General features: G+C 40.5%; 1 protein-coding gene across 1 annotated transcript; it reads left to right on the top strand.

Moving 5' to 3' along the window:
- Positions 1-5,593: 5,593 nt before the first annotated feature.
- On the top strand, positions 5,594-7,065 carry pou4f2 (POU class 4 homeobox 2; the record flags this gene model as incomplete). Its single annotated transcript, XM_083909172.1, has 2 exons — positions 5,594-5,797; positions 6,136-7,065. 2 exons carry the CDS (start codon positions 5,594-5,596, stop codon positions 7,063-7,065), a joined length of 1,134 nt encoding a protein of 377 aa, XP_083765298.1.
- Between the last annotated feature and the right edge of the window lie 8,121 nt (positions 7,066-15,186).

The raw sequence follows: 15,186 nt of genomic DNA, 5'->3' as shown, positions 1-15,186 counted from the left end.
CTTATTTTAACCATAAAAGGACCAGAAAATGTCCTGTAACTAAGTGCTTTTGCTCATTTTTCCAGAATAACTTCAAATATCTGGCAGTTATTTTCAATTTACCGCATGCTAAAATACAGTTTTAACAATTTAAAATGAAGACAAACAAAAAGATTTAGAAAAAAACACTGCAGTTGTACACAAACAACAGGGTTTCTTTGCCAAAAAAATTGAAACTACAGGTGTTCTGCCCACTCTCTCCTCTCTGGCGACAAAGACGCTGATTCTCGGTCTTCGTGAAACAGCGGAAGTGAAATTACCGTAATAACCACATGCCGGCTTTGACGTACAACTTCTCAGCTTTCGGAAACCATCTGAATTTTTCCAATATCACGAAAACAAGACTCAATATTCTTATAATAATGAGAAAGGTGATGAATGTGGGGATGGATAAGAGTTACTTCAATGTGAAATTGAAGCTTCTTTCAATCAATTGTTTTGCTTTCATGGGCGTTTTACTGCACACAGCTCACACACACTACTTGCATGAAGCCACATTGGTCATGTAACACTGGTATTCAACATCTACAGCGTCAACTCTTATGTCCACAATGAGCTGTTGATGATGTAAGTGGAGAGGGGATTTTGGACTTCATGTGCAGAGCAAATTCATTCCCTTTGTAAAGACTCTATTGCTCTAAAGCACATGTGTCAAACTCAAGGCCCGGGGGCCAGATGTGGCCCGCCACGTCATTTTATGTGGCCCGCGAGTGATTAATTGGTCTTAAAAATCTGTGTTAAAATAGGTCTATGCTGCTTTAAGGCATGCATTGACCATAACCTACATTTTCCACAATGCATGGCGATTGTGTTACCCGCAAAGTGACAGCACCGCCACTAAATCGCAGTGTATCATTGTATATGCATCATGCGACGAAATTGAAATTGAAGTACAGAAAGTTATTTAGCAATATGTTACGGAGTAGTTACCCTTATTTTACATAACCATATTTGGTTACATTTATTCTGTATGAAAGTGCATCTGGCCCTTTGAGGGTAACCATTATGCTGATGTGGCCCTCAGTGAAAATGAGTTTGACACCCCTGCTCTAAAGCAATAATTATGTCAGTGCTGTGTGTACTGACCTCCTGTGGACACAATACATAAGGAACATAAAGAAAATAATCATCAGTTTTCAATTTAACTCAAAACAGAACTGTCCAATATGAACGTGCAAACTGCTTTGACTCAAATGTGCTACGATTAAATGATTAAATGCTGCAAATAATGACACAATGTGTGTTGCATAATCCACGGAACTGATAATCTAAGACACAGAGAAAATTGTCATTAGTTTCATTTTCTATCAGCAAAGAAACCGTAAACTGTAAAATGTCACAATACCTCATTCACGCTGCATTTGAGGATGTGTTAACACGACAGACAAACAAACCGTGTCCGTCTTGATGCTCTCAAACACTTCTTTGAAACCTCTTTAATTACACCAAGCGGTGAGCCACTTATTCCCTCCGAGAGCTACGGTTCAGCGCGTGACATTTTAGTAAACCCGGAAGGCTTGTACCTTAAGTTGTATGCATTTAAACAACACATTAAAGCCAGCCGTTTTCTGCCACATTTCCCAGGTAAAACAGATGAATAAATAAAGCAACACTGGTGGCGGCGGGGCGGCGGCAGCTGAAGCACTCCCCCCCCCACACCACCACCACCACCTTCTTTGTGTGTGATTTGCTGTTGCCTTGAGTTAGATCCAGATCTCTTTGGAGGCCGTCTCCCAACAAGCATTGACCTTCTGCTCCGACATGTAAGGAGCTCCACGAGATCAGAAAAGGGAGGGGGGGGGAAAGCTGTGAATAAAGGCATCACCAGCAGCCAAGAGACTTCATCCACTTCACTCCCCACTTCTTTCCCTCTCTCTCTCTCTCTCTCTCTCTCCTCCGTCTCTCACTGTAGCTTTTTCTCCCTCTCTGTGCTCAGTCTCGGAGCGGAGATACCTTGTTGGCGGCACAAAGGAGCGGCTCTGTAATAAAAACAGCTGTCTCTGGTGGTCTCGGTGTAATTGGGATTGTTAACGTGAAGAGCTCCTGAGGGAGGCTGAGAAGACTACGTCTTTGTGTAAAAGCACACAGACACCTCTGCAGCACTCCTTGATTCAGATGTGAGTAAGATAGTGAGGAGAGGAGGAAGGAAGGAAAAAAGCAAACAAGTCACCTGAGTTGTATCAAGCCTTCCTTGCTGCATGTGCTCCTCTGTTTTTACTTTGACTTTACTTTTATTCAGAGGAATTTATTTGTGTATTAAAACTCATTGAAGTGAGGAAATATTTTTTTTCTTTCTTCCATGCAGCACACAAGTCTACTGAGGTTTTTGTGTTTGTTAAAAGCAAAAGGTATATAACTGCACCTTCCAGCAGAGACGAGTCCTTTTATGATGGCAACATTCTCTCCAATTACTGCATCAGAATGATGACAAAATAAAATCAAGAGGAGGGGGGGGGGGGGCATTTAGCCGACTATGAGGTACAATTTTTAAAAGGTGACACAACCAAACAGACCCATTCTCAGGGGATGGGGATGCTTTTATAGTTTTTTTTTTTTTTTTTTTTTAACTTGGTATATAGTAAGAAAGAAATAATAATTCGGAGGTGTTGTTAAAATCAGAGCATTTGCTTCCCTCAATAAAGCCCTGCTAGGAGTGAGATTTATTTATTTATTTCACCTCATAAATTATTCAAGGTAAAAATTAGAATGTTGCATATACAACTGTGCTATTACAGCCTGTGTATATAATAAATATTACCCCCGTCCCCCCCCAAAAAAGCTATATTAGCTTGTATATTTTACTACATTTCCAAACTATTAAAGGTTCTGCGATGCCTCTAATACTGAAATATCCGGCATTGCACCTTAAATTGTGTTCCTTGTGTGCCATGATGACAGTGATTCTGTGAAACTGCAGCAGTTGCCACAGGAAGTAAAAGGTTTTTTTTTTTAAAAGGTTGATAACGCACTTCAAAGTCAATTGCCTTGAAGAAGCAGCGGCCTGATTTATTTGACTTAAGATATACTTTTGTGTTTCATTGTGGATGAAAATTTCATACCGCGATTTAGAGGTGGTGAAATATAAATGATTGCTTTAAAGTTTCATTATAAATCAGTCTGTCGGTATATATGAGCAGACACTGATTAGTCCTTGATGTCTCCTGAGCCTGATCTCTCTGTCTCCTGATGTGAGGAGGTGCATGGCTCCTGCATCAGCATCAGCATCATCATCATCATCATCATCATCAGCAGCAGCAGCAGCAGCAGCAGCAGCATCATCAGCGCCTGTTGTCCCGCTAGGGAGGAGGAACACATATCTTTGCTGCTGGTTTTCTTGCGATATAAAAAAGAAAATGTGCTTCTTTTTTTTTTTTGCAGCAATGCCAATGGTTTTTTTTGTTTGTCGCGGCCGTGGGGGCTTATATTACACGTCTACGTGCGTCAAAACAACATAAAATAAAAAAAAAGAAGAAGACGCGCCATGTTAACGCTGATCTGTAGCGTTTAACCTCCATTAATAAAAAGAAAAAAAAACGCTCCCACACTTGAGTGCACACGCTGTGGCCACACACACACACACACGCCAGGGCTGCACGAGGACATCCATCCCATAATTAGGAAAGCGCCAGATTTAATAATAACCACTAGTGGAACAGGACGGAATGATGATATAATTAACACATTATTTAAGGAGATTGAAAGATAATTCCACTGTCTGTCAAATACAATAATGATTATTATTATTGTTCCACTGCACCTGCAGCGAAGACGTGTCACATTTCCACGCGCGCGTGCCAGTGTGTGTGTGTGTGTGTATAGAGAGAGCGAGAGGGAGGGAGAAAGAGAGAGAGGGAGGTGTTGTGAAAATTGGAGCCACACAAGAAAAAAAAGCAAACAAAATCCGAGATTCTTCTTCTACTTCTTTTTTTTTTTTTTCAAACTCCGCGAGCTTCGTTACATCATAACAATTATCTCTTCCTCCACATACGTGACCATATTAAGACAAATTACACACGCCTTGTTAATTACAGCGTTTTAATTACATTACCAGTGAAGTGGCTTAATTAGAGGGGGGGGGGGGGTAGAGAGAGATAAGATAATAGCCTGATATGACAAGTATATAGATTTGCAATTAAATAGGGCTAATTATTTAAAATAAAATCGTCTTTTATCGCCATTCATTAAAGTCCGCTAACTATAGGGTTCTTTTTTTTTTCTTCTTTTTTTTCTCGGACGAGCAAAATCCATTGCATAACAATGGGAAATAACACACTCGCGAGGATTTCACGTTCATTTCTGGCATTAGGAACATGCCTTAAAATGTACCTTGATTTTTTTCATTGGTATAATTTTCAATTACTTTTTTTTTTTTTTTTCCTCAAATTACACAGTTTTTATGATATAAATATAATTAGGTTTATTTTGATATACGTGACAGAGGTGGAGCTGTCCATGGTGCTAATCCACGGTCTGTTTCTTTGCTTGTAATATTCAACAATTTAAAATTAAATTAAATTAAAAAAAAATATGGTGCTAAAATAGAAAATAATAATAATAATAATAACATCGGAATTCGGGAGGTCTGTGAACTTTGGTGGTAAAAAAAAAAAAAAGAGTCATTTGAAATAAATGTCCTGTCGCAGACTGCCCATGCGCAGAATCCCCAGCGGTAGTGGTGGTGGTGCTGCTGCTGCTGAGGGTAATGAAGAATAATAAATCATGAAAAGGGTTTTTCAGGTACAGCTGCAAAAGAGTGTGTATGTGAGTGTGTGTGTGTGTGTGGTGTGTGTGTGTGTGAGAGAGAGAGAGAGAGAGAGGGGGGAGAGAGAGCCACAGAGAGAGAGGGTGTGTGTATGAGAGAGAGAGAGTGAGAGAGAGAGAGAGAGAGGTGGAGAGAGACTCAGTCTGCCCTTCGCCTCAGAGCAGAGGCAGTTCGAGTCCCCGCAGCATTCATCGTAGTGGAGGAGAGGTAACCCAACAACAGAGACCGTCACCGCCATCACTTCTCACTTGCGGTCATTTCAACCAGGAAACTTTTAACCAAAAAAGCGACAACAGTTTTTTTTTTTAACTTGTGTTTTTTTTTTGTTGCAGGAAATCCTAAGAGAGAAAGAAAAAAAAAACTTTTGAATATCTCTTTTTCCATCTTCCTTCCTTTTTTTTGTTGGCGTCATCCACGAGGAGCTGTGCCAAATAATCCAAGGCACAACAACAACAAAAGTGCATGATTTCATATCATTCAAGGTGGAGATAGTTGAAGGAAGGAAGGAGATCAAGTCCACAAAGGGGGACAAAAAAAAAGGTGTCGAGGGCTGCGCGCACTTGCATGGCTCGTCGGTGAAAAAAAGCCGCGGTACCTCATCCACACCACCTCCGCCACTGATCATAAATAGATGTGAGAACTTCAGTTGTTGGACCTCCATCTTCAGCCTGCACTTTATTCGACAGTGATTCTCGAGATTCCTGCGAAGCAATTGGGGCTTCAACTCCCGAGCGAGGAGGCGGAGTCTTAACTTATTAAAAGGAACTTGCTGAAGCTCGGACGCCAGCAAAGATGATGATGATGTCTCTCAACAGCAAGCAGCCTTTCGCCATGGCTCACACCAGCTTGCCCGAACCCAAGTACTCGTTGCATTCCTCCTCGTCGTCCACGCATACTTCCAATGCACCTTCCTCCTGCTCGTCCTCCCGACACAGCAACACCATCATCAGCAGCAGCTCGGAGGCGATGCGGCGAGCCTGTCTCCCAACCCCACCGGTACGTATTCTGCATAATCACTGCTTAAAGGCACATTTTGACAGCCCACTTTTTTTTTTTTTTTTTTGCTTGATGTTTTTTTCATGTCTGCACAGCAAATCACCCAACACCTCCATATTTTTTTTCTCTCCTCAGCTCAACTTATGTATTCAGTCGGCTTTGCCTTTGCGTATTAATTTTTATGACCTGGGATGTTGCATGTGTCTTGTTTTGTGCGCTCCCCCTCTTTTTTTTTTTTTAGGATTTCTTTTTTTTACATTCTGGAAATGTTTTAAACCGAGGAGTGGAGGGCGAATTCCCTGCTGACAGTTATGTGTGCATTCTATTTGCAATTGCAGAGCAATATATTCGGAGGCTTGGATGAGAGTTTGTTGGCCCGAGCTGAAGCTCTAGCGGCGGTGGATATAGTCTCGCAGACCAAGAGCCACCACCACCCTCCACACCACAGTCCCTTCAAGCCGGACGCAACCTACCACACCATGAACACGCTCCCCTGCACCTCGTCTTCCTCCTCCTCCTCGGTGCCTATCTCTCATCCGTCCGCCTTGTCTGGCCACCACCATCACCACCACCATCACCACCACCACCAGCCTCACCAGGCGCTGGAAGGAGACCTGCTGGACCACATCACCCCGGGACTGGCACTCGGCGCCATGGCTGGGCCGGATGGCTCGGTGGTTTCCACGGCTACGCACCCTGCCCACATGGCGGGCATGAACCACATGCACCAGGCGGCCATCAACATGGCTCATGCCCACGGGCTACAGCAGCACATGGGCATGAACGACGTGGACGCCGATCCAAGGGACTTGGAAGCGTTCGCGGAGAGGTTTAAGCAGAGACGGATCAAACTCGGGGTTACGCAGGCGGATGTAGGGGCAGCTTTGGCCAGCCTTAAGATTCCTGGGGTGGGCTCCCTCAGCCAAAGCACCATTTGCCGATTCGAGTCCCTCACACTCTCACACAACAACATGATCGCGTTGAAGCCCATCCTGCAAGCGTGGCTAGAAGAAGCCGAGAAATCACACAGGGAGAAACTTAATAAACCCGAGTTGTTCAACGGCGCAGAGAAAAAGAGGAAGCGCACGTCTATAGCTGCGCCGGAGAAGCGATCACTGGAGGCCTACTTTGCCATTCAGCCGCGTCCCTCCTCGGAGAAAATCGCAGCAATCGCAGAAAAGCTGGACCTGAAAAAGAACGTGGTGCGGGTCTGGTTTTGCAACCAGCGGCAGAAACAGAAACGAATGAAATACTCTGCATGCGTCTAGAGAAATCGCTTTAAACCGATCAAACCACCACCCACCAAAAGACTTGGAACTGTTTAGAGACGATTTGTATCATATTTCCTATCACACCTTTTTTCAATCATCGACGACTTTGTGCTATGAACTTCGAAAAATTCCTAAAAAACAAAAAAAAACTGTACAGACTGAAAACAACTTCAAAAAAAAAAAGAAACAAAAAAAACAAACGCCCCCACCACTGTCACATCTTTTACTCGCTGAGTGAGAGGGAGATATGGAGTCAAGTAAAGAAAGAGCAAGTAAGAACACTGTTTCCACACTTATTCACCTTTTTAATGACTTACAGGACTCCATATCCTTTCATTGTCTTTTATTTATGATCATTAATTTAAAATGAGGACTATGGTTTCCGTTAGACACGAGTAAAAACAGCGTTGGACTATAGTTTCTCTTAAAAGCACTTGGTTATTGGTGTTTATATATTTATTCCGTTGGCTTATAGGATAAGCTTCGTTCTTTTGAGTTTCATGACGATGCAGTCTGACATCTATTCAGGGTCCACGAGGGGATTTAAGAGAACAACACTCTACTCGGTCTTAAAAGCTAATATTAGATTACTGCCAAATAACCCTCTGTAAATGAATTATTTACGTGTCAAACACTTAATTTTGTGTCTAAATGTGTAATTAATTCCACATATTTTGTTACCATGTGTGATCTAAGTCAGGGATATATTTTCATGATATCTGGGGTTTCGGGGGGTTATTGAGGTAAAAGGGTTGTTTATAATAAGGCCTCAATGTGGAGGGAAATATCCAAATAAGGATTTCAGAGACTTTTCCCAATTAAAACATGTGATTTCTCGCCGGCTGCAATAAGTTTACAATTCAGCGTGGGCCTGTATCTTATGAACTATTTATCGAGTGAGGTCATGTTTACTTCATTATATATTTATTGGGATTCCCCCGGCTTCCTCGTTTTGCTTGAGAAAATCAAATTCTGACAGCAAGTGAACGCGCGTGTTGTTCTTGGTTTAAAAAGGGAAAAACGACTGTGAAACGACGCAGTCACGAAACATGTTTTCATTTACGATTTCTAACGTTCGAGGCGGTACAATCGAGATATATATGAGATAGTATTCTCTTTTTAAAATTATTTTATGTATGTTCTCTGCTATTTATTTGTATAAATAGGCTATACGCGCATCATTATTATGACGTCGTTGCTTGTTAAAAAAAAAAGAAGTCACCTTGTTTAAGTAATGCTATTATTTCTGTTTTCTTGAAAAGAAACAGCTTCATGGAAGTTATACGTGTACAATGTAAATATTTCATTGGAACCAGTCGATGCACATAAATATATCCGTACAGGTTTTTGCTGTATTGTTGTTTTAGCTGAGGTAACTTATTTCTGTAATGTATGTTGCTTTAGGTTTCCTGGTTAAATTATTCTATTCATTTATTTATTTATGACATCCATGTGATTTTTTTTTTCTTCCATTTATTTAATTATTGAACTGCAATATGTGTTTCATTAAAAGAACAAACTTTAACATTTTAATCAGGCGTTTTTTTACACGACTGCAACTGTGTAATGTGGCTCACCCAGACTAATATTGTTTTATTTATTCATCTATTTATTTATTGATGAGGAGGAGGGCAACGGTTTAGCTGTGTGCTGCACACAGTTTGTAAAGGATTATTCTGTGGATTCGCGAGGCAGTGTTGAGTCAAGCAACATTTATTTTAAGGGTAAAGCGAGATGCATAGAGGTGTCAGGTTTGATGTTACAAACACAGTACTCATGAGCAACACAGCACTAAACAGAAAAACAAAATCCTCCTCCAACCAGTCTGTTGTCTGACCCAGAGATGAGGAACTAAAAGGCAAATGTGGAAAGCAATTAGAAAAAGCTTTGTTAATTATTATTTTGGCTTTGCATGCTCCTCCAGGCCTCACAATGGAGCAGGGCCTTACAAGAAACCCCTGTTCTTTAAAACCCTTCAATGTTAAAAGACACACGTGGCTTCCACACAGACTATGCTGCAAGCTTATGCAGCTCACTGTTGCCTTTACCTGGGAGCAAATGCTAATATTCTATTAGAGTCTAATCAGAGGGTCTGTGGAGAGCTGGATGGCTCCCTGGAGCGCAGACTTGCCAGATGTCAGCCAGCCAGAAAAACAGCTCGCCTGCCAACAGTGCCCGCGTCTCTATTTAAATACACACTCAAACATGCACCGTGCGTGGCATGCGGGGCACACGGGCTTTGATGCAAAAGCTTTGGTTTCGAAATTAGATAGAAGGAGAAAGATGTTAAAAAATATATATGTTATAATAAGCATAAATACGAAGAGCATTCTCAATGTCATGTCCACAGCAGAGTTGCAGTTTGGAGGCTGCAGGTCTACTGTAGTGGGAGTTTCAGTTTCAGCACCATGGACAGAGACAGGACTGAGAGGCTGCACCAGCCTAACGTTAACATTTCTGAAACCTGTCCCTAACGTTTGTATTGATTATTTATAGCACCTGCAATGTGTGTGTGTGTGTGTGTGTGTGTGTGTGTGTGTGTGTGTGTGTGTGTGTGTGTGTGTGTGTGTGTGTGTGTGTGTGTTTTACAAAAAAAGTCCAACTGGAGCAAATAATGCGATTTTGCAAGATAAACAATTGATTTAAATATGTGTATTAATTAGCCAATAATTATAGTGTTGACCCTCAGTCAGTGTCAAGTGAATTTACATTTTAATAACTGCCCTATAAAATATTATGATACGCCTCCAGGCTGAAAAAAATTGTTTATTTTTATTTTTTATTTTTTTAATTAAACCAAAACAAAATATAGTTATATTTAACTTAGAAATACTTCAATGAAATAAAATGGGCAATATTCAAAATTTAATTAAAACCACAAACTCGTGACATATTAAAAGAGTATCAAAACGAGCCTTGTTATTAATGAGACAGCCATGATGGTCCATCAATTAAAAGATGCTCCTGGTGAGTGCTGCTAATTCCCCCCACCCTAAATGAGCCATTCACTTAATACGTTAATAAGAGCGAATTATTAAATTACACATCGAATTATGAAAAGCAGATAATTATGAAGAGCGAGTTAAGTAGTCATTAGCCATCCCGGTTAATTACCGCTGGTCAGGGAGGAGAGGTGGCGCGTGAGTGTCTCATCGGGAATTGAAATTAACTTTATGCAGTGAAGCACAGGGCAGACATGCACGTGCACATGCAGACGACCAGGCTGCTACTACACTGCTGCTGCTGCTGCTGATGATGCATGCGCTCACTTCACATATTGGGGAAAAATCGATCAGTATTCTTTGATAGTGAATCAATGTTGCCCCAGCCATGCAAAAAAAAAAAAAAAAAAAAATCACACGGAGCAAAGGAGGGGAAGAAAAAACAAGGGTTCAGCACAATGAAGAAAATCGAAGATGCTTCCTTCTAAATATATGGAGCCTTTATCATAATAATAATAATAATAATAAAGATGTGAACCAAAACAGTTCACCTTAAAGCCACAGTCACACATTCTCACATACATGGGCCCTGCACACAGAAAAGACACAGTGGGAGCTTTTCCACCAAAGGAAAAGGGCAGCGCTGTTTCCTTTTGTTATAATTACGCCCTCTGTTTTATTTTTCTCTCCCCCCCCCCTCACTCCTCCACTCCTGAACATTTTCCCCCCTTTCACAGGGATACTGATGAAAATTTAATGAAGCCAGGGACTGTCGGAGCTCCGCCTGGGGACCCGAGAGCAGAATATTTTAACTGTACATTTACGCCAAGTGTCTGCCTTCAAAGACGCGACTGCTCTCGAATTAGACGAACTGTGAGCCATAAACTGGGAACGCTCTCTCCTTCTCCCTCTCTCCAATCTCACACACAGAGAAGCCTCCTTTACTTATGATCTGTTGGCTCTTATGAATCCAGAATCATTGGGCAACACCAGTCACATGATGGCTGCTGCTGCTACTGCTGCTGCTGCATGGGAAGCGGCAATCACCATTTGATACTGTCGCCAATCAGTTGTTGTTGATGCAATATTAATCAGCCATCAATAGTCATTAGTTTGTTAAGTGTTTTCCAGAAACTAATCGATGGAGCAGCACACTGGATGTTATAGGAGGAGGTTGGTGCGATACTGTCTCTGATCTAGAGCGGCATGCAAAGGAGAGAGAGAGTTACACTGCAGCCAATGAGCGCCATCCATCTCTCTCTAATCTGTAATCCCGACGCGCGCGCATGCACGTGCCAAACATAAACAGAAGAGTTGATCCCAATTCTACAGTTTTCATCCAAATGCCGCATCTTCATTTGAAATCGTTTGCTCTTTATTCTGAATTCACAGAATAGTGGTCCTAGAATAAAAATAAAAGATGGTAAGTGTATTTTTTTTTTTTAAATGTATGGTGGATACATGCCTTTTTCTGCAGTGCAATGGCAAAAACGAATTATGCATTACTGCTTAAAAAAACTAGATTTTATTACAACTTAATCAAATGGAGACGAGCTGTAAATAAACGGCCTTTATTTTGAAAATCTACCAGCAGAAAGCCGCGTTACAAACACTGAATGGTGTCTAGACGCGCCTCCTCATCAAAAATTCATCATGGCGACGCACCACATCACCTTTATTTTAAGTTAAGTCACATATAGATTATAATAAACTCAGTAAATTAAAGGGCAAATCTTTCCTTTTTATGCAAATATAGCCTAATTGCAGCCTAACCCAGTGCAATAACACTCTAATTTTACTCGTAGGAAAAAAAATGTGGATTCACCATATTTTCACATTTTCATTATAAAGAAGTGGAAAAAAAATGAATTTTTGGTGTGGTAAAGTGTGTCTTAATTTAATGCCACTGGAAACGTTCACAGCCTTCGTAAGTAAAATAGCTCAGGGGCGTGATTAGAGGGGAGGATGCTGGGAGGCCACAGTCACTCCCCTGACATGTGGCTGCCCCCAAAATAATGATTTGGATGCAAAATGAAATTTCAGTTTTTTTTTTCTTTTCTTTGTTATTGATGGAAACACAAAGCTGTTTTAATTTCTTGTGTCTTCACTGCTAACGCATTTAATGCAGTTTTGTGAATTTGTGTATTTTTGAACATGAATCTAAATGAATATTTAAATGCTTTTTGCTGCAGGGGAATAATAATAATAATAATGTCTGCACTCTGCCCTAATCTGCAGCAATACAACTCTCTCCAACATGGAGAGCATGGTTAGGGTGCTCGGTAAATTGACTTATTTGGAAGCGAGGGAGGATTATTGCTATAGATAATGGTAAATAATTCAACATGGCGTCCAATTCATATACAAATATGGGCCTGAACCCATTTTGTTATATATGAATTAGGCTCAATCTCAGTTTCCATTCCAAAAATAGAGTACTGCTAATTGAAGAATAACGTTGGGGGGGGGGGGGGGGGGAGAACATAGCATGCAGGGAATCTAGCTTTTCTTTGGTGATATAACTGTATTTATGTTGCGTTAATTTGTCATTTTGCACTTCTAGTGTTTTCTAGTAAATAACAACTAACAACAGTAAGTGGGGTTACAGCTTTGCATTGCTTATCTTAAACGTATGTGCTTACTATCACAATAACATCAATATTTTAATTAATTAATGAACTAGCTGCTTTTTGTTTTGCAGTAACGGTAGTGGGAAACCCACTTTACAAGAATTTACAGGCACAAACCAAAATTTGGTAATGTTCCATCAAATAAAATGTAAAAAGGATTAATCATATGATGATATGATACTAAGCGCCAAAACCAGTGTTGCAGAGACATGACCAGTAGACTGTGATCTGTGTAAACCTGACCAGCAAAGGTAAGAAAACATACAGGTGTCACAAAGAAACTTTTGTATAAAGTCAAAATGCCAGAAAACTGAAAGACAAAATATGGATTTAAAAAACCCCCACAAAAACATGTATACACTCCAGGAAGTTGTAACATGATGATAGATCTTCAAGTTGTCAGCTCCTCATATTAACTTAAATGTGTTCCTCATTTTTAATTCAGCCACACCATGTCTTCTCAGTCGTGAACTATGACCTGTTGTGTAAATTGCTGCCCTCAAAGAGCCTCCAGCTATCAAATATTTAACAACATTGGAAGTACTGTATAGACACCTTTATAAGCAGCGAGGTCTCTTTCTTGCATTCCCCTTTCACCCCTTCTTTTTATATTTTTTTGGCAAATGTCGAGTGTCACGCGTGCTTGTTTTTTTTTCGGAGGCTGTGCTTGGTGTTCTGAATGTAGTCGGTTGTAGACCTCGCAGAGACTGGACCTTAATGAGAAGGTGGTGGTGGTAGAGCTGTCTACTGGATGTGTGTTCATTGGGCTTTGACAGTCGTGCTCTGTTGCAGATCTATTAATCATACCCACAAGGACTGCAGGTCTCTCGCTCCCTCTCTTTCTCTCCCTCTCTTTCACTCACTCACTCTCTCCGTTTTCAGTTTATACAGAACAGAATCATTTACATAAAGTCCTTAAGGCAAATAACTGTTGGGGGCTCTAATTTATATCTGATCGAAAATTAGCCGTCATTATGCGCGCCATTAGCCGCGTCTTTAATGTGCTTCTAAGCACCATTTGTCAAGCAGCTTGTTAATATCCTTCAAGTCTTTAAAGTTGAGAGCTCATTAAAGACTGCTGTGCCTGCTCTTGATGCTATTTCATAAAATTCTGTGGGAAGGGACATTGACACAAAAAGTTTTTTTGTTTTTTTTGTTTTTTTACAATGACATAAAAAGATGCACGCTGCTGGCTTTATGAGTGATTTAGAAATGTAAAGACACAGTTTTAGCTTAAAATTCAATAAATATAGGCAACAAAATTGTCAACCTGGAGAGTAAATTGTTTATTATCACAGAAAAAATCAAAATCTCTTTAAATTCGGAATGAAAACATTGTTTTCTTTTTCAAATTTAAACATCAGAAAAGCAAATAGACCTCTGCATATAAACTCTGCTCAGTCAACTCTTGCCTACAGCCCCATAACATGAGAGCCACACAGGCCCAATCTTTTCCTATGGGTAATGGGAGTTATGCTGCTTTATTATTGGTTAAAACTCCAGTGTCCTTAGTCCCCTTTTTTTTTCTTTCTCCCCCCTCCTGTATAACAGATTCCTCCAGGCTAAAGCAATAAAGAGAGTAATTAGAATGCTAAAGACAGATGTAAATAAAGGGAATGAGACAGTGGTGAGGGATGAGGCGTCTAGGTCACACATTCTCATCAAAAACCCAGTTGGTAGCAAATGACACAACGTTCAGTGCCAGCGGCCTCGGGCTACGACTGCAAACCAGAGGACATAATGGACTAAATTATGGCCTCAATGGCTCTGCATCTCAAAGCAACCACATTCACACACACACTCACAGAGGAAAGAGACTGTATATTTGGATTATGTTGAAAGTATTACATAATCCATTCACATACAAAGCATATGATAACATTATTAACGATATACTTCGATGAGCAACATTTTTTCCTGAATTGGAAAATAATTAAATTCTGGTACAGATTGATGCTCCTGTGAACTTCATGGGTAGGTTTACTGAAATAAAAAGGAGTCAATTACGATAAATCCGATTGGATTAGAATTATGGGGATGAGTAAGAGAAGTGGTGTGTGTGTGTGTGAGTGTGCGCAGGCAGAGCCCAGCAAACATCAACGCTAACCACTATACACTGGAGATTACAAGCATAACGAGGGGGCTGGGCTAATTAAAATATTTGCATTATTAAAAAAACATTAACTACTAGAATGCCATCATATTTAACAACACGAGACAGTCATAAATTAGGCAACTTTTGGTGATGAAACGAATCCCTTTTATTCGTCTTCAAGGGGAATTCTTCACTGTATCTCTGTGATTACTCATCCATTTTAAATTTGCAATCGCACACGTGTCATGTTGTAGAGTCGAAATGAGGAAATGGAAAAGTCGACTCATCGAGATATCAGGACAATGACGTGGAAATATCTTCTTCTATGAAGGTATGAACACATTGTATGCTTTATTCATATTTCCTGGTAATCAGCTTTAGAATGTTTGAGATTAAATAATTCAATGTGTCTTTTTCCACCTCATCTAATCAGTTAAACGTCTGACAATTC

The sequence above is a fragment of the Microchirus variegatus genome, assembly GCF_963457635.1.
Source record: "Microchirus variegatus genome assembly, chromosome: 23".
NCBI classification, from domain to species: domain Eukaryota; kingdom Metazoa; phylum Chordata; class Actinopteri; order Pleuronectiformes; family Soleidae; genus Microchirus; species Microchirus variegatus.
This window is presented reverse-complemented; position numbering and strand designations above follow the sequence as displayed.